Here is a 22,766-nt window from a genome sequence, read left to right on the forward strand (position 1 = left end):
CGTTTGTTTTGTTTGCGTTGTGCTTGTGTGTGCATGACAATTTGCGTCGCAGATGAAGAAGAAGTAGTAGTAGAAGAAGAAGCAACGGTACTGACCAGCGTCCTTTAAACGCCCGCTTGCCACCCCCTTTTTTCCTTATCTTTTGCTGTTAGCTAACAAATTTTTGCGTTGTTTTCGCTGCCTTGTCGTTTTCATTAAAATTTCATTGCAGCCGCGCAAAAATACGAAGGTACCTTGTTTTTTATGTCTATTTTTTTGTTCCTCCTCTTCGTTTTGTGGCAACAAAGTTGTTGAACTGAATTTTTTTGGGGTGTGGTTCCACACTCAAGCGCACACACACATGGACGAGCAGCAACAACATAGAGGTAAATACAGCTGCTCGAACAGGGGTCGTAAGGTGGTCTCGCTCTGACAAGGGCCTCGGGCCAAGCGAGAGTGACAGAGATGCCGAGAGAGAGAGTAAGTGACTGGTAGCGAACTGCGGCTATCTCGTTCTCTCGCCTGGGCGAGTTCCCAGCAGCCATTGCTAAAAGCAGACACTCGCTCTCTCGCTCTCGCTCACACCACCAGTTGTTTGTTTGCTTTTTTTTTTGCGGACCCTGGTCGAACGACTTTTGCTCTGCCCGCCCGCTGCCCGCTGCTCGCTGCGCTGCTGCCGCCGCTGCCGTCGTCCGTGGAAGGTGTACCGCAATTCATTTCCAGAGTAACTTTCGTGCCGCTCGGGTTGTTTTTGTGCGTCGTCCGTCGCTCAGTCTCGCCCAGTCGCTTATTCGCCCCGTTCGCCGCTCGTTCGATCGCTCTCGCTACTCGCCGCGTTCGCCGCATTAGGCCAACAACAACAATCAGTTCGCCGTCGCCAAAACAAACAAATCGAAAACATCAAAAAGATCTATAGCCAACAAAGCTATAGGCTATTGAGAAACAAAAAGTCAGAGAAATACTAAGTCAGAGGTAAATACCTCTCGGATATATCCAAGTGCCAGTGACGAGAATCTGTTTTTTTACCGTGTTGCCAGTGCCAAACAATAAACATCGCATAAACAAACAAATCTCTGGAATACCATATATACATATACCCATGCTATAGCTATATAGTATATAGTATAGCTGGATCTGAAAACAAGTCGCCATTGGAATACAGCATCGTTTCGCTTCTCGTTTTGTTTGTGTTTTTTTTTCGGTGAGTGCGATCCGCCGATATCGAGAAATCGGTAGAAATCTATATATTCCGCGGAAAGGAATGTGGATCGAAAAAATAAGCACGGATTAACTGGGAAATCGGTAGAATTAAGTTGTCAATGGGGGCACGAAAGGATGCGAATATCTTAGACAATTTTAACAAAATTTATGATCTTGATGTTAACCCAGAACTATGTTTATGTTTTATTTTATGTTTTTATTTCCGTTCACCTTTCAATCTCATACATTTGATAGTACCAAACTATGTATTTATTACCGATTTATTTCAAGACTTTGTCACATAATCATATATAAAGCAAACGGCCTTATTTTTGTTATCCCTAATCTTTAACGATTTCCGGGCATGATTTTGTTTATTAAAATTGAACTATTATTTACTCCCGTTTAACTTACATTATGAGTTATTATGTTTTAGGATCTACATAGTTGGCAGGGTTTAGGCGTAAAATAGTTAAAACTTAAAATAGTGTCAAAGATCTATTAAATTTTAAACTTCATAGAAGATAAACCTTCTTTAAAATGTAGTCTTAATAATTCGTTTTTATTTCTGTTCTATTAATCTTAAAGTCACATGTTATCCTGAAAGAGATTATGTTTATTTCGGCTAGACTAAGACGTCCATGCTTAGGGACATTTGTATGCTTAAAATTGATTGAACTCTTAAAGATTCTTTGAAGCTTTCCAAGTTCTATATAAGCTTAAAATTGTTCCATCAAGCTACAAAATAAATAAAATCTTAAGAAACTCCTTCATTAAGCTTTACTTTCATTACATCTTTACTATCCAAAATCGCAATAGAGCCCATTGAGTCTGGGGACTCTCTCAAGGAACAAGAGATTTATCTTAAATAATTGTATGCCGGCAAATTGAAGTCTTCAGTTTTGTTTTAGTTCTTTAAACTATTCGTTATAACCTGGAGGCAATTAATCGGGTTTGGATCAGGAAATTCCGCCTATGACTAATGTCCGCATCGTAATGTGAGAAAATGCGTGATTCGAGAGATTCGTTATGATTTTCATAATTTTAATGGGCATATTAAGGCCGCCTCCCCTAATTAGGCAAAACAAAAAAAAGCAAGCCCGACAATATCGATACGAGGAATGTGATATAGAAAAGGCTACCAAATGATAGAGGCAACGTCGAAGAAACCCTAAGAAAACCAATATTAGATACAATAGAGGCTAGCCGACGGACCCGTTCAGGTCGCATTATTCACACATATTCCCCACATCTCCCCGATCGGATCGTCTAATTTCAAAGCGGCGGCTATAAATTAAAATATCTGAATAAAACGTTGACTCCTCGCCGCTGCTGCTGGCTACCTTGTTGTTCTGTTTTATTATTAATTTGCATATGGTTTTCTAACAAAGAGCAACAGAAATTAATATGCAAGTCGATTCATATTTCTCCCTGTTGCCGATCTTTCTCCATCCGAATTAGAGTTGAGTTTGGATTGGGATTCGGATTCGGACTGGGATTGAGATTGTGATTGTGATTGTGGAGTGTGGAGTTTGCGGGGATCTCTTGGGATCTATTGGGTCTCACCCACGCCTGATTGCCGGCCCAGCCTAGATCCCCTCAATACCTCAATGCCTCAATGTCCCAATGCCAATTCATTCATTCACAACATCCGCCCAGCGTTGTGAATTGAAAGTCGTCGAGATCGCGTCGCGACACATTTGATACCTTATCGCGTATATCCCCCAGCGAATGAGTGAATTTCGCTCTAGTCTGCACTGTTAAAAATGCGAACTGATTTCAATTTCTCAGATTTATGACGGCAACCCCATTATTAATGTTAGTTTATATTATTTCAATTTCAATAGTAAACAACATTTTCTTTTTATTATTCTATTAAAAAAAGGGTTTAAACTTGAATAAAAACCTTAGTTTATATACAATAAATTTTTTTTAAAGGACAAGTGTTCCTTAAAACTAAATGAATGATATTTAATTAAAATTTGACTGATTCCTAGAATTTATGAAAAAATATCATGTTGGTTATTAATGAATAGGCCTTAAATTGTATTCAGGTTTGTTGTTAATTTTAGAAAAGCTTGTACTTTAAAACTTATATTTTGGATGGTGATTAAAGCTCGAAATGTCAGTAGTTCCTAAATTATTCCATATTTTAAAGTCTATTTTGGGTAGAAGCCCAATAGTTTGTAGATCTTTTCGCTCACTGTGAAACGGTATCCATTGTTCCGCTTCCATAGCACGCCCCAATCTTTCGGTTCGACTTCGACTTTGACTTCGACTTCGACTTCGACTTCGACTTTGAGTCGAACTCCCACACACTTGGCCTGGGTATAGATAGGTAAGGTATACTCATACCTGGGAGATCGGGTGTTGCCTTTTTTTGTCGTCATCTTTTGTCAATCTCTTTTGGCGTCGCCTCGCCTTAAGTGAGGTTTCATTTCGTTTCATTTTATTTCATTTCATTTCATCTCGCCTGGCTTCGTGGCGTTTCTTGGACTCACATTTTTTTCAATTTTTTTTTTTTACCAATTATTTGTATTATTAATTTTTATCTCTCTTCACTCTTTGCTCATTACGCGATACTGGTGCTGTTGTTGCTGTTCGCTTCTCAAATTTCGTTGACAAAGCCATTTAAATAGAAATCACTCAGACGGTGGTTTTATTTTTTTTTTTGGGTTCCATTTCCAGTTTCGACTTATCAAGATCACATTGACAATGCGTCAAATAATAAGGTTTTTCTAGCCACAGTTGTTGTTGTGACCCGACTGGAGCTCTTTACTCTATTAGACTATTATTGATTTATTTTTTTCTGTTTTTTTTATTTTGGTCCACTGTCCATGATGCAATCATTTGTTCGCGGCAACTACAATAACCAAAACAACCAGCGCAATTCATTCAATATATTTTTCAAACATATCTATGGGTATTTTTTTTGTTATTTTGAAGTCTTTTTTTGAATGGTATTGTGGGAAGAGGCAGAGAAAATGATGTAAAGCCAGAAATTTGTTGAATTAAAAGCAATTTTATGGAAATTTATTGGGTTTTGCTTGTCAGGAACTTGGCTTGTGAATGAAAAAATACATACAAAAGACATTGAACAGGTTATGACTGAAAAGAACATAACAAGAAGCGTCTATTTTAAAATTTGTTCATGACTTTAAAAAAGCACTTATTAACACCTAACGTTAGAAAAATATTATTTTAATATTACCCAATATAGTATATAAATAATCATGCTATTGAGATGTGGTGAAAGATATCGTCAAATACCAATAGGGAAATACATATTCTGAAGAATACCCCAAGGATCATCAGTTTTTTATATAAAACAAATGTAAACGTCTGATTATGCAATTAAAATTCTTTTTTTCTACGTTTAACTTGATTTATTTTCTGCTAATCTCAAAGCCCTGTCAAATCGTTCATTGTTGACTTAATGGGAAAGCAATTAAGAAACCGCAAAAGCAATTTGCTTGCTAATAAATTAAGCATAGAATATCTGTTTTAAGTGTAACAGGCATTCAACTGTTCAGCTTTTAAGGGAGTAGTTTTTTTTTTTGCACTCCCCGATTCTCGGAGAAATAAAAGTCGGTGGAGATTATGCTTAATCTATAGGCGATAGATTACTTTGATTGAGCAATCTGCCTCGTATCTGTTAATTACACCAACGGCCGTCTGCTCATGTGTCAATTCGATTAGGTAAATAATAAATAATTTGCCGTGCGATAAGCGAAAATACAGAAACTAATTAAAAATGTGGGCAAGTGGAAAAGTTGTCGCAGCGCCACAAACAGTTAGTCGTCGTCGTCGTCGTCGTCGTCGTCGTAGTCGTAGTCGTTGTCATCTGATTTCTAGGCCATATATATGTACGAATGGGATATACTATACTATACATAGAAGAAACCCGGCTTTTAATGCCTCTTAAACTTGTCAAATCTTCACACTTTTTCAATTATTTGGCACGTTGCTTAATTAAACTTCAGGCAACGTCAACGTCAAAGTCAGTAGCTGGAATCCACATCAACAGCCCCATCATAATCGCGATCCTCCAGCGGCGGCAAGGTTGCAGTTGCAGTTTTGCCGTTTCGCCGTTTTGCCGTTTTGCAGCTTTGCACTTTTCACCAAAGCCAGCTGGAATAAATAAATATAATTTTATGCGAAAATTGCAAATTTAAATGTCAAAATGCATTTGCGTAGAAATGGCAGAAGTAGCAGCGACTAGCTGCGCGTTTTTCCTACCCGTTTTCTTTCTTTCCATTTTCTTTTTTTTTTTTTTTCACCATCGTTTTCGTTTTTGGGACGTGACTGCCGCAGTTTGCTACTACCACTATTCCAGCCACTTCTCGTTCTTTGTTGCATTTATTAAGTTGCATTATTGCCAAAGAGACAGACAGGCAGACAGGCTTATTATGCTAGGCCAGCACAAGCAGCAGCAGCAACAGCAGCAGCAGCGTCAGAAACTTGGACTTGTGCCTTTTGGACCGTCTACTTGGAAGTCCGAGCCAGGCCAAAACACATATACACCATGCGGCACACACGTCACACACACCACATAGCATGCATTGCTATATTCCAGTAGCCGCGACTCAATGTAAATGAGCCTGAGAAATGCATTTTTCATCTGCCACCTCTCTCGGCTTCAGTGCCTCCATCTCTTTCGCTGCCATAACGCGTTATCCACATAGACTGCAACTTATATGAAACTTACACTGGCTAGCAGGAACTGCAAATGGAAAACATGATACTATTATTTGTTTAGTGTTTATTATCTTCCTTTACAATTTGCGTGCCTCAAAATGAACTCACATTGTCGATTCTACAAAGTATAATCACAATAAAAAATAAAAAGCACTAGTTAGTGTTTAAATTCAAATAAACTTTAAATTAACAAAGTTAACTGCATTGTTAAACAAATCATTACATCATCATAAAACTTGTTAAATCAAATAGTAACGGACTTTTATCAGTACAAATTTTTTAAATATTTAATATATATTTTTTGTAAGGCAAATATTAACAGATATTAATCAGTAAACATGGAACTATAACAATATTGAAACTATATATGTTTTAGTTTTCCGTGAAATTCAAAACATTAATACTTATAATAACTAAACAAGCATGGTGATTTTTGTTTAGTATCAAGATAGAAAACTATGCAATACATATACAAGAATCATTAAATAAAATGTCATAGTCTTAGGTCTTATTAAGTTGTGAGGAATTACTATTTTATGGGTAAAGTAGCACTATTCTTTCTTTTAAAGGCCACAAATCATTTTAAAGTAAGATAAAGAAAACATGGCTAGTATTTTTGGCAATGAATTGACAAATGGAGTTTCGAAAACGCAACCTAATTTAATCTTTACTGCTGGTCAGTGTGGAAAATGTGCAGTACGCCCGGGCATATTAAGTTGTTATGGGGCTTGTTAAGGCAGCTAATAACTGCGACTACCAGCGACTACCAGCGACTACTTGATTCTACGGGGACTGACAGGTTAGCACTCCTGACAGCTGCACACAGTGGCCCCAAAGTTGAGCGCCGCTGACTGACTAACTTAAATATAGAAATAGCCACTGATGCACGGCATTTGGCATTAGTCAGAGCCGAATGCGGACCAAAAGTTATGCAAAGTCCGGGCCATTAATCATGTGGCAAACCGAGATCGAGATGCCAGCGATCCATTCCCATGGCCCAGATGAACAGTAGCCAAGTGGCAGTTCGATTTCTTTTCGACTTCTCGACTTTCCCAGGGACCGTCAGCGTCAGCAGCATCATCAGCGAACCAAAACACTTGGATGTGCGGGTTTATATAGGGTTTCCCCTTCTCCATCGCCATCTACATCTGCTAAGCCCCAAAATCTTACGGTAGCTTTCGGTGGCATCTTCAATTCGTGGCTGGATTTTTTGTTTTCCTCCCGGCTGTTTACCCAACAAATATTATTTTGACCGTAATTACGCGCGCGGACAAACGAATTGAAATTTGGTGTGTACGGCGCAAATTGAAACCGAGAGTGAAAATCGTAGACTTTGAAAAGCCAGCCAGCCAGCGATTCTGGCAAATCAGAAAATTAGAAAATCAGAAAAACTCGAGTATCCGAAAATCAGAAATTGCCGAATGGAATTTATAATGAAAGTGTCGGCCGTCGTACGTGATATATGTTCAGCCCAAATGATTTTGTCTCGACTCGTTTCGGCCTCACAATGGGTCTCTTAAAAAAAAAAAAAAAATAAAAAAGAAAAAGAGTGCCAGCGGGGCCTTCTTGTTTTGTTTTTTATTTTGCTCTTTTTGCCATTTACCATGATTTTTCATAATCAGCGAGGGCGGAAGAAGGCCAAGGGGGCGAAAATGTCTAGAAAATCACGTAGAGCCCGATCGCCATTCCCGGGTTGTCTCCGAAAATGTGTCACATTCGCTTTTTGACAGATGCTGAGAGTTCGTCGGTTTGTTTTTTTACAGACACATCTTTTTTTTTCTCCTTTCGATCGTTTGTGAAATTTTTGTTAATGGAAGTTGGTTGGCAGAGTCATGGGAACTTTAAATGACATACGAAATAAAGATGATATACTAAAAACCTAAGTTAAAGTTAAAAAAATAATAATTTTCTACGTTATTTGATGAGCTAAGCTTTCTTTTAGTTTCAATTTCAATAATTTGTGTTTGCTAATCAAAGTGATCAATTTATTACTTAATGGTTTTCATATTGATAAGAAAAATATGAGGAAAAAAAAATTGGTTTCACGTTTAATAAGATTTTAATATATATTTTGATATTTATTATAAAATATTATTATTGTGTTATAGATAATGAAGTACACGACGCTTTAATTTTTATTTGATATGAAAATATGTTTAAGGTCTATTACGAAATTTAACTCTTTAGAGCAAGTCCTTACATAAATGTTATTTTTGTTTGCAGCGAAAGAGGTGCTAGACTTATAGAATTGTATAATTATGTAGTGGGATTGAATCGGTTGATATGCCTTAATCAACTTTCCAACTTAACCTTAGCCAACTATCAATTACGGCTTTGGTTCCAATCAGCTTCCGTTTAGTTGGATTCCGAAGATGAGCAGCGAACCCTCCCTGGATGGGATAATTTGGTTGAAGGAGAATCCTTTATCGCCATATCTATATGCCCTGGCCCTCGAATTGAAGCCAGATGTGTTATTAATTTGCGTGTGCGCGTGAGCATGTAATTTGGGAATTCGGAGGGCAGGAACAGGGTCTGTCAACGCACCATATCGGGTGCTATATCAGGGTCGGGTTTTGGTTTTGGTTTTGGTTTTGGTTTCGGTTTCGGTGCACACACGCTTTTTGTTTTTCATATATTTTTGTATTTTTGTATATTCGCATTTCGGGATCTGGATGTTTTTGCGGCTGCATTTTGAGGACAGAAATGCATTGAGCCATGAAAACGACATGACAAAACAAAACAAATTTTACATATACTCATCGCATGTGTGGATATATCTCCCCATCTCATGGCGATGTGACAAATAGTTCTCTATTCGGTTTTCGGTTTCAAAACAAAGCGAGGTGTTCGTGCTAATTCCGCAATTACAACCTTACTGTTTGTATTTGTGTCCTTTTTTCAACTATCTGAACTGGACTGGACTGGACTGGACTTTCTTTCCTACTTTCTCAAATAGTGCTAATTTTCTTCGCACGAAAACTGCCGAAAGTATATAGAAATATCTCACAAAGGGAATTTAATCCAGGCTAGTTGTCTCTTTCTGGGCTTAATCTTAATGCCCATTGTCCTGGATCAGGCGTTGTCCTGCCCCGTAGATATTATATATGTATATCTTTGCCTGTGTGTGACCGTTTTTAGTAAGTGTCTGAAATAATCCTGCGGCTAAGCGCAGATCAAAGATCTTTAAACCGCACGATAAGCCCGAACGCAACTTCGGATCTTTTCGGGTTGGGTTCGGTATTCGGTATACGGTATACGGTATAGGGTATAAGGTATATGGTATATGGTATATGGGATTCAGGACCCTGTCTTGGAGGCGGTTGGGTAATCTTCCCGGTTGTGTGCGTTCGTTGCCCAGATTAGAAGTTTTTACATCATAGGCAAACCTCGGGATTAAGCCCAAGGAACGATCGTGAGTGGGCGAGACAGATAGAGCTCCGCGATGCAAGATAGCCCGAAGATCGGCCTTATAAGTCTCGGTTCTGTTTGCTCTTGGTCTTAGAGTGTAATTGGAACTCGTGGCAAGAGCTTAACCCACAACAAACAAGCAACTTATCCTCCGTCTTTGCGGAACAGACCAGTGAGTTTCACAGATAATTGGCGAATTGTGAGTGATTTTGTGGCATTAAGTGTGTGTTTCGCACGGATTTTCATATCTCTTGGGGGCACTTTCGACGAGTAATAATTGTTTGCAAATCACTGTTTGCTAGGAAAAAACAGTTTATAACAAATTCATATAGATTTGGGAAGCATTAAGCTGATAAATAGTTTAATAGTTAAAATATTCTTAATTACCTGATAAGTAACTTTAAAGTAATAACTTAACTGCCTTCTATAATATTTGTATGATAACAGGGAGTTAGACATACATAATCAGGATCAAAGTGACCATGCGTTTATTCTCATATTGAATAATCCGAAAAGATTTTCTCAAATAAATTTAAACAGTACAAGTGTAGTTGCCCTCATATAAAGGTGTGTGAAACTTAACAAATATTGAATACAAAATGTGATGATATCTTGCAGATCCGATCGGAAGCACTTAGAGCGGATTCACCGGCGATCATCGACCAGAGCGGAATACCAGAGTGAGCTTGTTGGCCCGAACCAGCCATTGAGACACGGAATATAGAGTACATAGACTATAGGAGCCTGAGGCCAGTGGAGACACACAGCTTCAACGTGGCGCTGCACTCGACCGAGGCCTTGATGGCGGCGGGCTTCCTCAAGTCGGGCGATCTGGGCCCCCATCCGCACAGCTACGGGGGTCCGCATCCGCACCACTCGGTGCCGCACGGACCCCTTCCGCCGGGCATGCCCATGCCCTCGCTGGGGCCCTTCGGCCTCCCACATGGACTGGAGGCCGTCGGGTTCTCCCAAGGTATGTGGGGTAAATATCGCATCGACAATTTTGGTATACCATATGTGCACATGCACTACACGTAAGCAAACCAGATCGCTCAAATGTGCTGAAAGTTGGGCAGACAAAATGCCAAAGACATTGCCTACACTGACGGAAAACTTTACCCACTCTTGGTTAGTTGCAAAAAAAAAAGAAGACATTTTTAATTTCTTGTGCTCAATTAAAGGGCATATTAGTTAGTTGGTTTTTTAGGAGTGATCAACAAACGTTTTACGTTACGCATCAAAAAAGTTTTAAAGCAGAGAACAAACATCCCTATCATTTAGACAATTTCGTTTATTTTAAAAATTCTTGTGATCAATTTATTGGATTTATTTGTATACAAATTAGATAGATGGTTCTTTAGTGAGCCTTAATAATATTAACAACCGTTTTCTTGTGTATTTCAACGCCATTAGAAGTCAAGAACATATTTTGTTTTTTTTTGGCACATTTTCATCAAATAATAATAGTGATTATAAAGATGGCTAGCCTATTTTTCGCACTGTACAGTCGGGCTTCCTCTTCGTTTTGCTGCCTTTCAATGTCAGTTCGCATCGATATTGCATCATTATCAGTTAAATTGTCAAAATGAATAATGAGCTTCGGGCAGTTTCGGAGACTCGGGTCTCCTCTCCGACTTTATCTTCCAGTTTTCAGCTTTAGATTCGGCTTTTCGGTTCCAGTTTTCGCTTCGCTCGGTGACGCTGCAAATGACAAACAAAACCTGACAAAAATCACAAAAAATTGGCTACAAAATGCCAACAAAAGACTCTGCCAAAGCAGCACAGACAAAATTATTGAACAGCCAAAAGAGAAGAAAAATAAATCGGAAAAAAAGGAAAAATGATAAAAAGAAAACAAAAACTTCATACTCGTAATCAATTTTTGTATATATATTTTTTTTGCGCCTTGCGTTGTATATGTTTTTTTTTTGCTGTTGTAATAAGCCAAGTAATTGACAGAATTTTAGCTTGTTATATAAGTAAGTTGTGATCACGATAAAGATGTAATAAAATGACAAAGGGCAAAACGAGGTGGAAAAATACGGAAAAGAAAGCCAGTATGAGACGAAAAAGAAGAGCTTATAATTAACAACAAATAGTTTTTTTTTGCATAAAAAAATATACCAAGTAATTGCCAACCAAAATCAGTTTGAGTTTTAATAGTAAAATTAAGAATATTAAAATAAATGCTTTTTAACTTACTAAAGAAGCCAATCGAGATTAATTATCTTGCCCTTAATTAGTTAAAAGCCAAATGTTTCTAGTCAAACCTTGAACTATTTTGCCGGACTACAAGCCCAAAAAAACGAGACCTTCCTGGAAATCCCATAAATTAGCCATAAAAAAAACATGAACAGTAAAAAAATATTTGAAAGAAGTCATAAATTTATAGGTGCAGTTAATTAAACGACAAAGCTCTCTCCATAAAGCCAAGGCGAAAATCAAAATATTAAGTATCCCAAAAAAAGCACAAACAATTAATTGTGTGGATATAAAGAAATAAACCAAGTTGGCAACCATTTTGAAAGCGAAAACGATACGAAACGAAAACTGAAACGAAAACTGAAACAAAAACAGAAACAGAAACAGGCACATAAACGAAATGCGGCAGCTGCAAAATGAAGTGAAGTTTTTTATTCAATTTATAAATTCATGACCAAAATGACTAACTCATTAATTTTTGATAGAGCCAGAAAGGGAGGGCGTCTGTCGGGGCGAGCGAGAGGTCGATAGTCGGGGTGTATTTGGGATAAAAAAAAAATATAAATAGGGAGTGGGCCGATGGTAAAGACTCGATGTTTCGGCTTTCCGAGGGTGAGCGACAGAGAGAGCTGACAAAGCAAACAATGCGGCGGCTTAGTACGCACTCACACACACACACATAGATACATTACACAGATACAAGCACACGCAGACACACACACGAACACTATATTCCCTATATGGAACATTATGTACCGACAAAAAAGGGAGTCGAGTTTTTGGGGCGGCTGCTGCACGGGGGTTGGTTCCTTTGCCAGTCCTTTTTTCTTTTAGGGGTTGGCCGTCGCTATTTTTCGGGGGTTGCTATATCACACACACACAAACACACACACACACAATCTTACGCCGACACAGTCTCACACTCGTACACACCGACAGCCAGCAAAATAACGGTTACTGCCGAAAATATTACTGGGAAAAGTCACGACACACATGGCGTATACTTAATCTGGCCCCCTGCCAATCGCAACTTTCAGCACATTCGGTTAGGCACTCAGTTTTCTTTACGAACTCCTTTATCTAACATTATTTTCGTATTTTCTCCCCTTTATGCGATCTAATTTATCCAGGCGTTAACACACGAAAACAGCGTCGCGAACGCACCACATTCACACGCGCCCAATTGGACGTTTTGGAAGCACTTTTTGGCAAGACCCGTTACCCGGACATTTTCATGCGCGAAGAAGTGGCCCTCAAGATCAATCTGCCCGAATCCAGAGTACAGGTAAGATCCTCTCATAACTCAGACATATAGCTTGCGATTGATATGAAATTTGGCAGAAACGAAGTCAAGAGTTTAAGGAAGTATTGTGTGTGGTTTCACTAAAATTGATCAGGTGGTTTGCTTTATATCAGTTTTTATTTAAAGATAAAAAAAAAATATTTGACTGGATAAACAAAATCCTTATTTTATAAAGGTTTATATATTGAAACTAGACATCCAACTAAAGGGTTATAGAACGTGAGAATTAACTTAATAAGAGAATTTTCTAATGTTTGGTTTGGTAATAGTATAAATAGTGGTAGCCAGAGCTTCAGTTACTTAAGATAGTTAAGTGCAAAGTTTCAAGTATTGGTATTATAATAAGCGAAACAAAACCACAACTTATTGATTCTCAAAGTAACTCAAAAATCCCCTTTCTTACCCCCCAAAAGAGTGCGTTAATTTCTGGCCATATCGCATTTCACTTTAACATCTCTCCGCCCCCAAAGGCAAATACAAACACTTGCTAACCTGCTAACTCGTTTTTCGACTTCGAAAGCCTCAGTGCCTTGGGCACACGCCCATTACCCGCACATGTGAGCTTTTTAACCCACAAAAACTCGCACAGATACACTTGTATAGTTGGTTTAATTAGGCGAAATGCCCTCGAAAAGTGCCGGCAAATCCGTCGGCGGCCGAAGGAAATCCATAAAACAAACAAATTACAACAGCTCGGAACAGATTGTTGGCGCGGATATTATTATGGCCAGGATGTGGGGGTGGGTCCATATACACATATGGAGCGCACAGATTTGATGACTTCCAATGCAAATAGAGACAGGCAGTTCGTCCAGCCATTTCCACTTCCATTTTCCGTTTCGAGATGTCTTCCCCTTTTGGAGAAAACGCGACGGCGAAGGGCGAAATAAATTTCCGTATTTGCCGAAAGTATTTGCGGGGTATGACAAGTCACCCCTCCAGGATATTGGATAGGAAATAAAAGCGTAACTGAAGTTTGCTCAAGGCATTAGTCGAGCATAATTTGCGCTAATTTCTAGCGTCAGCCAGATGAGCACGATGACAGCAAATTGTACAACTCAATTTCGGGCGAATAAAGCGACGAAGGGAATCTCTTTATTCCACTCTGTCTGTTTATTTAGGTGTCCACGATCGGGCCTAAGCAAACAAATTCCCTAGCGCCGTTGGCCCAAAAACTGGCAAATGGCCCAAAAACGATCTCTCCTCGTCGGCTTCCGGTTGCTGGAAAAACTGTCATCTCCTTTTTGGTAATTTCTTGGGCAAACACAGCCGCAACATCGATCGTTTTGGAAACTGCAATGAAAACATACAGACGGAACAGAAAAATAAACATTATTGGCAACTACATAGATCTATCGATTTGTTTGCTTTGCTTGCCCTCGCTTTGTTCGCCGTTGCCTTTGTCCGTGTAATTTAAGGACGTGACATTGCAGGGTCAAAAGCAGTAGTCGCAACCAAACTGAATATGAAGGCTTTTTTTTAGGAAAAGAATGAATCACATTTGACCTAGAAGTTTGAAAAATATGTAATATTATTAAGGTTAACAGTTAGCTTTAAAACACACAAAAAGTAGATAGGGACATTAGGAACTCCAGAGAACTAAAGCAACATACAGTCAGAAACATAAAGAATAATCAGTAAAGTACCTCTAATACTAAATCGAAGTAGTTATGAACATAATAAAGAAGTAATCTTATGAAAAGCCAAAAAAGTGGATAGGGACATTAGGAATAAGCAAAGTTTAAGGAACCGAAAAAGGCAACAAGTAGAATATGCGCACTTTAAAAATCAGACAGATGACTAATACCATAGTGTTCAAGACTAAAGAAAAATACAACTTTTTAAACTAAGGATACAGAGCAGGCTTACAAATACAGCCGCAGAAATGGGGAAAAACGCAGTTAAAAACAAGCTGACTTTAAAGAACTGGCCGGAAAAAAAGCAACAGCGACCAAGGAAGCCCCTGCAGTGGCCGGCTCGGAATGAAAAACGACACGTTCTATTCCACGGGGGCAGAGAATGAATGGCAATGAATGGTAGCGACAGAAAGACAGAAAGACAGAAATACAGAAAGAGTGCTGCAGCAAGGACACCTTGCACATGTCCCATGAATCGACTTCCCCCCACTTTCCTCGCATTGTTGGTGTTGTTTCCTTTTCAAAGTTACGTTTTTTACACAATCGATTCCAGTAATGCACACCGGAGAAAGGAAGTAATGGTGCAGGAGGGGGTGTAGCTGGGAATTGACATTTGTATAGATTTTCCACATGTCTCTTTTCCTTCGATAGTTTCGTGCCTTGTTGTCTCTCTGGCTTGGCTGCTTTTTGAAATGGTTTTTAGACCGAGACAAGCACAGTGGTATCAAAAGTTGAGTTTAGAAATAGCTTAATCAACAATATATAGAGATGGTTTCATCGGGGCCTACAATGTCTTAAATGTCTTCACATCATTATAATAATTACAAAATTTCTTTGCAATATTTAGCTTTCTTGCCTTATTTCCTTTTTTAAATTGGTTTTCTCTAGCTTAGCATTAAAACTTTACCCCACTTTGACCCACTGTACCTGTCTTCAGAGTGACGCAACATGTCGATGCATCCACTGAAATGTGTACATGTATGTGCGCTCTTATAAAAACACACCCACACTTGCCCACGTATCAGATTACAGCCAGGAAAACTAGGAAAAACCTTACAAAACCCCAAACGACTGAAACTGCGAATGGAAATGGCGAAAAAGTGGGGAAAGAAGAGCAGCAGAAAGAAAACACGCTTCGTTTGCATGTTACAAGGCGTCTGGCTTTTGGTTTTCGTTTTGGCTTTTGGTTCGGGGTTCGGGGTTCGGGCATTGGGGATTGGGGATTGGGGATTGAGGATTGAGGATCCAATGGTCTGGGGTTTCGTGTTTAGCACTGCAAGGAAGCCAAGCAACTCAATTAGCCAGAGGAAAAACTAGACTGCCGGCGGGTTGGGGTAGAGTGTTGATGTGTTGAACTATCCAAACTTACACGAAAGAGTTACTCACAAGTGGCTAGCTCAAAGAAAGTGGTAACAAAAATCAGAGAGAATATTCCCTTATAATAAGAATAAGAATTCAATAAATGAAATATCATTTACCTTTAAACTGCCACCCATATAAAGAGGTCACAGAGCAATAGACCACCTCCAAAGGATCAAATCATCTTTATAATATTGCCATTGAGTCTTCGCAGCAGGAACCCCATTTAGAGGTCACCACGTTGTCAGTGGAACAGAAAATCATTCCACATAAATAATCATTACCCCCAAAGGAGGGGAATCTCTGAATTCAAAACGGAACCAAAATCAGAATCAGAATCCGAATACGAATCGAAATCAGAATCAGAATCCCCGCAACGAAATCGGAGTCATAATCAGGAGGCCGGGGGCTTAGGCCTGGTAAATATTAATTGAATGATAGGCATCTTTATGGCCCAGTAGCGAGTAGCGAACGAGATCCCGGGGTGGGTCGATGCTGGATTCTGGATTCCGAATCCTGGGCTCTGAGCTCTGAATTCTCGATGCCAAGTGAGAGGGCGTTGATTGCAACCAATACAAATAACGTAATAATTTTACGCAGCTTATCTGCACCAGAACAGAGCAAACATTTACGCCCAAATGTTTTCATTCGCCGTCCGAGGGTGCGGATTGGGTTTTTTGGTCGGTGGTCGTGGGTCGTGGGTCGGGGGTTTCGGGGTTCAGGCTTCAGGATTCGTGGGGCGGACGGCTGCCATCGCTGACAGTCATAAATCACAGGGAAACCAGCAGCAGAAACAGCAGAAACGGCAGAAACGGCAGCATCCCAGTAGGCAGCACCCCTAATAACCGAGCTCACAGACACTGTGCACTTAAAAAAAAATCAAGGGGAATATCTTTGGCACTTTCTATGGCCCTTATCGCAAATGGTGACATTACATTTTACACAATACAGTAGTTCAAAGATTCAAGTTTCTTGGTTTACTATAAAAAATTTTAATAAACATCTGATTGCTTGAATTCAAATAGACTTCCAAAGTCGATATGGGTCGAGGTTGATATATCACTTTTTTGCATAGAACTTATCATTAAACATGAACTTTAATTTGTGTTTTTTTTTTTTCCAAAATTTGAATGTATAATATTTTTTCTTTGTATATTTTGTTTGTCAAGATAAAATATTGTTTCGTATAACAAAGTCATAGGGCAAGTGAATAGAGTTATTATAATTGTAAGGTGTTTTAAAAAGTTTTTTTTTTTTAAATAGGAATAAGATGGAAAACAACTTCATAAAACGTATCATAAGCATCACATATCATATCTCCGATGGGACTTGGTTCTTATATCGACTTTTTGCATGGTGTATTTAGCTACCCCTTCTTTTTGCTCCCTCTTTCTCCTCCCCCTCCCCCTTCTCCTTCACCATCTCCCTTTGTCACCTCGGATTCCAGATATATTCGCCTCGTTTTCAGCTGTTCTTCGTTGGTGGTTGGAAAACCAGAAAGAGACGACAGCTAGCGGTGCGAGAGAGATAGCGACAGAGCGCACCTAAACTTAGCCAACTCTTTTTTCTATACGTTTTCCATTTTCCCTTTTTTCCTTTGTTGCAAAAGGATTTGTCTGCAGCGCAAAACGAGGGGAGCGAGTAGAAGAGCCGCAGAAGGGAAAACTTTGCCGCACAGCTGTTTTATAAAATTAATTTTCCCATTGCGGATTAACAATTTCCACTCTTTTCCGCTCGCACACTTCCCTCATCATTCCCATTTGCGCGAAAGAGAGCCTCCGACACGCATATATGGGGCTTAGAAAGAGACGGGGCGAGCGCCGGGATTTATGCATAATTTTCAATTTGTTAATGCAATGTGAAAAATTATATGTGTGTTTAGTAAAAGGCAAAGCTAAAAGTCAGTCTGGGATCAAGTTAATGAGAAATAGAGGAAAAACGATATTAGACTGCTATACTCATTAATTAAAAATCTAAAAAAATGTAGTGGAACAACAGTTTAATTTTACTTCCCCACTTTCATGCCTAAAATTATTCGTGATCATTTAAAATCTTACAAAAAATCTTTTTAAAACAATTTTTAAATGAATTGAGTCGAAATAACATCTTTCTGTTTTCTTTTAAATTACAAATACAAAAATAAAAAGAGCCTTCATTTTACATTTTTTTTTTCGAGAAAATACATTTTATTTTTTTTAAGTTTTACAAAAACATATTTTAAAACACCAACAAAAATTTAAAAAATGTGCCGTGACCAAGAATACTTAAGGAATGTGTATGGAAAATTTGGGGAAATTTTCTAGCACCGAAAGCCCGGAAATTCCCACAGCCTCAACATTTTTGCCTCAAGTGTTTGCCTTAGTCAAGTGTCCCTCTCACTTTACTGGGTGTTTGCGTTTATTTGTTTATTTGTCAGGCGTGGGCGTGAAAATGGGCGTGTGCCGATGGCCAGCGGCTGCAATTTTCCCACATCAATTAGATTGCCCGGCGAGCAATGAATAAATTATGCGGGGGTGTTGCGGGATAGATGGGATATATGGTATAGGGCGGAATGGGATCTCTGGACCCACAACAAGTGCAAAAAGTCACGCGCCGTTGTGCGGGCAAATAGAGAGAGGAAAAGTTACATCAACAGCCGGCGGCGGCCAAAAAATTGACTCGATTATATTGTCACACGGAATCACTCCCCATTCCGCCCACAAAATTGCCGGGGAAACCCACCGATAACCACCCACTTGTCAGGGCCTTGGGCGGAAAACGCATCCCTTTTTGGACCGGAGACAGGAGGACAACAATAAACAGCCCATAAAGCGGCACACTCGAGCGCAAGGAATTCACTTAGCCTTGTTTGTTATGCTTAAGGGGCTGCAAACAATCCGCTAAGTGCCAGTTCAGGCGATTCGACTGTTTTGCAGCTAGAATTAGGTATTTTATAGCCAGAAATTTGACAATTTTCGATTATTTTAGACCATAATTCTAAAAACTAGCAACTATTTTAAGCATGATTGGGCATGGTACAAGTTAAATAATCCAAAAAAAGTAAATAATTTGCTTTTGGAAGTAATGTTTAGCAAATGACCTAGAGTTTTTGAAAACATGCTTCAAAAGTTTGGCAACTCTGGTCAATAGAATCAAATCAGGACAGAAGTAAGAATGTTGTTCCTTAACAGATGAATCAGAAAAAGTATTTTATGCAATTACTATATATACCAACTAAATTTCAGTACTCCAAAACTCTGGCAACCCTGGTCGTCACAAATCAAATCAAAGCACAAGCAGTTCTGCTCGCCAAGCAGTCGAAAAGCAAAAGCAAAAGCAGGGAAAAGCAGTCAGCCAGCTTGCATGGCAAATGTTATTTCAGTGATTTGTTGTTTGGGGATGGTGTTGCTTGCTAATGGCTTGTGCTTTGGTAAACAGCTGAATTTATTACCGCTCCCCCCACTCAAGCCGCCCACCCATTTTCTCGTATTTCCCTCCCCCTTTTTGAAGTTAACACTTGCCACGCGGCTGCGGCCACTCGAGCATTTCATTGCCGCTTTCTTCTTTTTTTTTCCCATTTTGATGGGGAGTATGAGGGCGAACCTTGCCGAAAAAAAAGGGGGGGAGGACCCAGAAAAAAAGAGCATTAAACAAGGCGTATCAAATTTCATTATTCGTCAGCACAACGCTGCTGATGCCAACCCCCTCGAAACTCGAAATTCAATTTCAATTTTCAATTCCATTTTGCATTCGTAAATCCCCCTTTGTGACTTGACTTCGCCCGCTCTGATTTCCTATTCCATTTTCTTTGATTCCGTTTAATGAACTGCTCGCAAATTTCATAATAATATTGACAACACTAAGCTTGGGAATTTTTGCAAATTTTAGCAGAAATTTAGACAACATTTGGCAATGTTTAAAAACGCTCTGATTTGATTTGTCCTCCTAATGAACTTCAAAGGAAACTGAGGGTGGGCCCAACTTCAAAGCGTTTTCTTTTTTAAATTGTTGGCTCGTTTGCGGTTTTACCTTGTTTTTCGATTTTCCGCAGGGGGAAAGAGGAGCTTCACAATTTGTAGACACATGATTTGCTTGAATAGCCACGAATTTGTTGTATCGCCATTCAGTTTATGGTCGATTGATTTTACCGCGTCTTATGGGGGCCACAAATTTACAGTGTACTCGTTGCAAATAAATGCGGAGTATTTTGCTGTCAAGTGAAAAATGAAAAATGAAGGATTCGGTAAATTATAGAATATTAGAATGGGTTAAATATGTATCTTCTAAAAATCTTAAAATTGTTCATGTGCCAAATCACACACACATATTTAACTTTAAAATCACGCATTCTTTAATAAATTTGTGTACACGTCTTTAAAATTATCCTTAAAATATTATTATAATTGCGATTAGTTTATTTTTTCTACTCCCCTCAAAACATAATTTATAAATTGACAAGGCACCAAGGCCGTTTATATACCCTTAAAAAGCAATCAAAACTTAAATCATATTTTTTAAATTGAATAGAAAACTAAGCGGTTACCCCTTTAAAGTTCCAAGACTAGGTTGCTAAGCAATCGCAACAGCCCCAAAATATTTTATAATTTACACCAACTAACTTGTAGTTTTCCATCCATTTTGCAGGTGTGGTTCAAGAATCGTCGCGCCAAGTGCCGCCAGCAGTTGCAACAGCAGCAGCAGTCGAACAGTTTGAGCAGCTCGAAGAACGCCAGCGGCGGTGGCAGTGGCGGCGGCAGTTGTGGCAGCTCCTCGGCCAATAGTCGCAGCAACAATGGCAGCAGCGGCAACAGCAACAACAGCAACTCGCAGGGCAACAACAACAAGTCGAGCCAAAAGCAGGGTAACTCACAGTCGAGCGGATCCTCCGGAGGCGGCGGCGGCGGTGGCAATGGGAATAACAACAACAATTCGGCGGCAGCGGCGGCCAGTGCAGCGGCAGCGGTGGCAGCGGCCCAGTCGATTAAGAGTGCCCACCACAGTTCCTTCTTGAGCGCCGCCGCGGCGGCAGCGTCCAATCAGTCGGCCCAAAGCAGCAACAACAACAACAACAACAACGGTAACAACAACCAGCAGCAAGGCGGCAACTCGACGCCCAACAGCAGCGGCAGTGGCAGCGGTGCGGGCGGACACCTGTCGGCGGCGGCGGCAGCGGCGGCCCTCAATGTGACCGCCGCCCATCAGAACTCCTCGCCACTGTTGCCCACGCCGGCCACATCGGTGAGTCCGGTGAGCATTGTCTGCAAAAAGGAGCACTTGTCTGGCGGATACGGGGGCTCTGGTGGCGGCGTTGGTGGCCCCTCCTCCGGTGGCCTCAATTTGGGCGTGGGCGTTGGTGTGGGCGTGGGCGTTGGCGGCGTCGGTGGCGTGGGCGTGTCACAGGACCTACTCCGCTCACCGTACGACCAACTGAAAGATGCTGGCGGTGACATTGGCGCCGGGGTGCATCATCATCACAGCATTTATGGATCGGCGGCGGGCAGCAATCCGCGCTTGTTGCAGCCCGGCGGCAACATCACACCGATGGACAGCAGCAGCAGCATCACCACCCCATCGCCGCCCATCACACCCATGTCGCCGCAGTCGGCGGCCGCAGCGGCCCATGCCGCCCAGTCGGCCCAGTCCGCCCACCATTCTGCCGCCCATTCGGCGGCCTACATGTCCAATCACGACTCGTACAACTTCTGGCACAACCAGTACCAGCAGTATCCCAACAACTACGCCCAGGCGCCCAGCTACTACTCGCAGATGGAGTACTTCAGCAATCAGAACCAGGTCAACTACAACATGGGCCACTCGGGCTACACGGCCTCCAACTTCGGACTGTCGCCGTCGCCATCGTTCACCGGCACTGTTTCGGCGCAGGCCTTCTCGCAGAACAGCCTGGACTACATGTCGCCGCAGGATAAGTACGCGAATATGGTGTAGAACCTACTCTTCCAGTACTGCAGTGGCGGCAGCAGCAACAACAGCAACAACAGCAACAACAGCAACAACAACAACAACAACACGGGGGGCAGTGGATCGACTTCGGGTTCGGGATCGGGTTCGGGATCTGGGAGCAATTGTTCCCCACAACTGGAGCCACACAACCATCAGCAACAACATCAGCAACAGCAACAGCAGCAGCAGCAGCAACAGCAACAGCAGCAGCAACATCAGAACCAGAATCATCACCATCAACAGGATCATCACCTGGATCACCCTTTTGGTTAAGTGGGTCTACACAGAGAAGCCCATAAGATACATATCTACACACCTATATAGACATAGCACGGTCCACACACCCCGACACTCTGCTGCTTTCTCAGAACTCATTCATAGACATAGCCCCAAGTTAGATGATTCCTACAAGATCATATGTGCTGGAAGGGATGCTGATAGACAGATTGTTAAGATTCCTACCGACTTGTGATTCAAACAGATACAAAGTACACAAAATTTAAATAGATTCCCAAAAGATTCTTCTTGACTCGTATAAAATCATAATTAATTCTATTTTACTTATATCGCAGAATTTTGTTAAAAAAATATATTTATTTTGAGCATTTAACTTGTTAGATAAATTAAGAATCATATAGATGCATTTAGATGAGCCATTTAGATTCAAATAGATTTTATTAACTGAAATTAAAGTAACACGAACTGGCACACTAAAAAGCTTGAAAATGATAAAGTTCATTTAAGCGCTTAACAAAAAATATAACGTTTTCAACAAATGTAGATAGATTCGCATAGATTTTTATAGATTCAAGAAGAATCCTTTTAAATTTGAGATATTTACAAAAAAAAACTGCCCAAATCTAGCATATATGATCGAGATAGGAAAATCATGCAGGGCAAAGTTCAATTTTTTTTTTTTTTTGTTGTAGTTAACAACAATTTTTTTTTACATATATACATAGTAAACCCCTATTTTAGAAGCGTGTGTAAAAAGCGGAGATTAAATAAAAAGAGTTACAAGTTTATACATACAACCCAAG

General features: G+C 40.2%; 2 protein-coding genes across 3 annotated transcripts; both read left to right on the forward strand.

Moving 5' to 3' along the window:
- The first annotated feature begins 713 nt into the window (after positions 1–713).
- Positions 714–21,730, forward strand: LOC128260349 (homeotic protein ocelliless). Of its 2 annotated transcripts, none has more exons than XM_052993281.1 (4): positions 714–1,180; positions 9,904–10,267; positions 12,618–12,772; positions 20,410–21,730. In XM_052993281.1, the coding sequence occupies exons 2-4, from the start codon at positions 10,087–10,089 to the stop codon at positions 21,709–21,711; spliced, it is 1,638 nt and encodes a 545-aa protein (XP_052849241.1). In that variant the 5' UTR covers positions 714–1,180; positions 9,904–10,086; the 3' UTR covers positions 21,712–21,730. The 2 variants fall into 2 exon arrangements, with proteins under 2 accessions (XP_052849241.1, XP_052849242.1); XM_052993282.1 differs by having other exon boundaries at positions 9,904–10,258.
- On the forward strand, positions 21,715–22,148 carry LOC128260374 (probable basic-leucine zipper transcription factor R; the record flags this gene model as incomplete). Its single annotated transcript, XM_052993330.1, has 1 exon — positions 21,715–22,148. A coding segment is annotated over one exon (285 nt), but the record flags the coding sequence as incomplete, so codon positions are not given.
- Positions 22,149–22,766: the final 618 nt, after the last annotated feature.

Source organism: Drosophila gunungcola (genome assembly GCF_025200985.1).
Source record: "Drosophila gunungcola strain Sukarami chromosome X unlocalized genomic scaffold, Dgunungcola_SK_2 000021F, whole genome shotgun sequence".
Classification (NCBI taxonomy): domain Eukaryota; kingdom Metazoa; phylum Arthropoda; class Insecta; order Diptera; family Drosophilidae; genus Drosophila; species Drosophila gunungcola.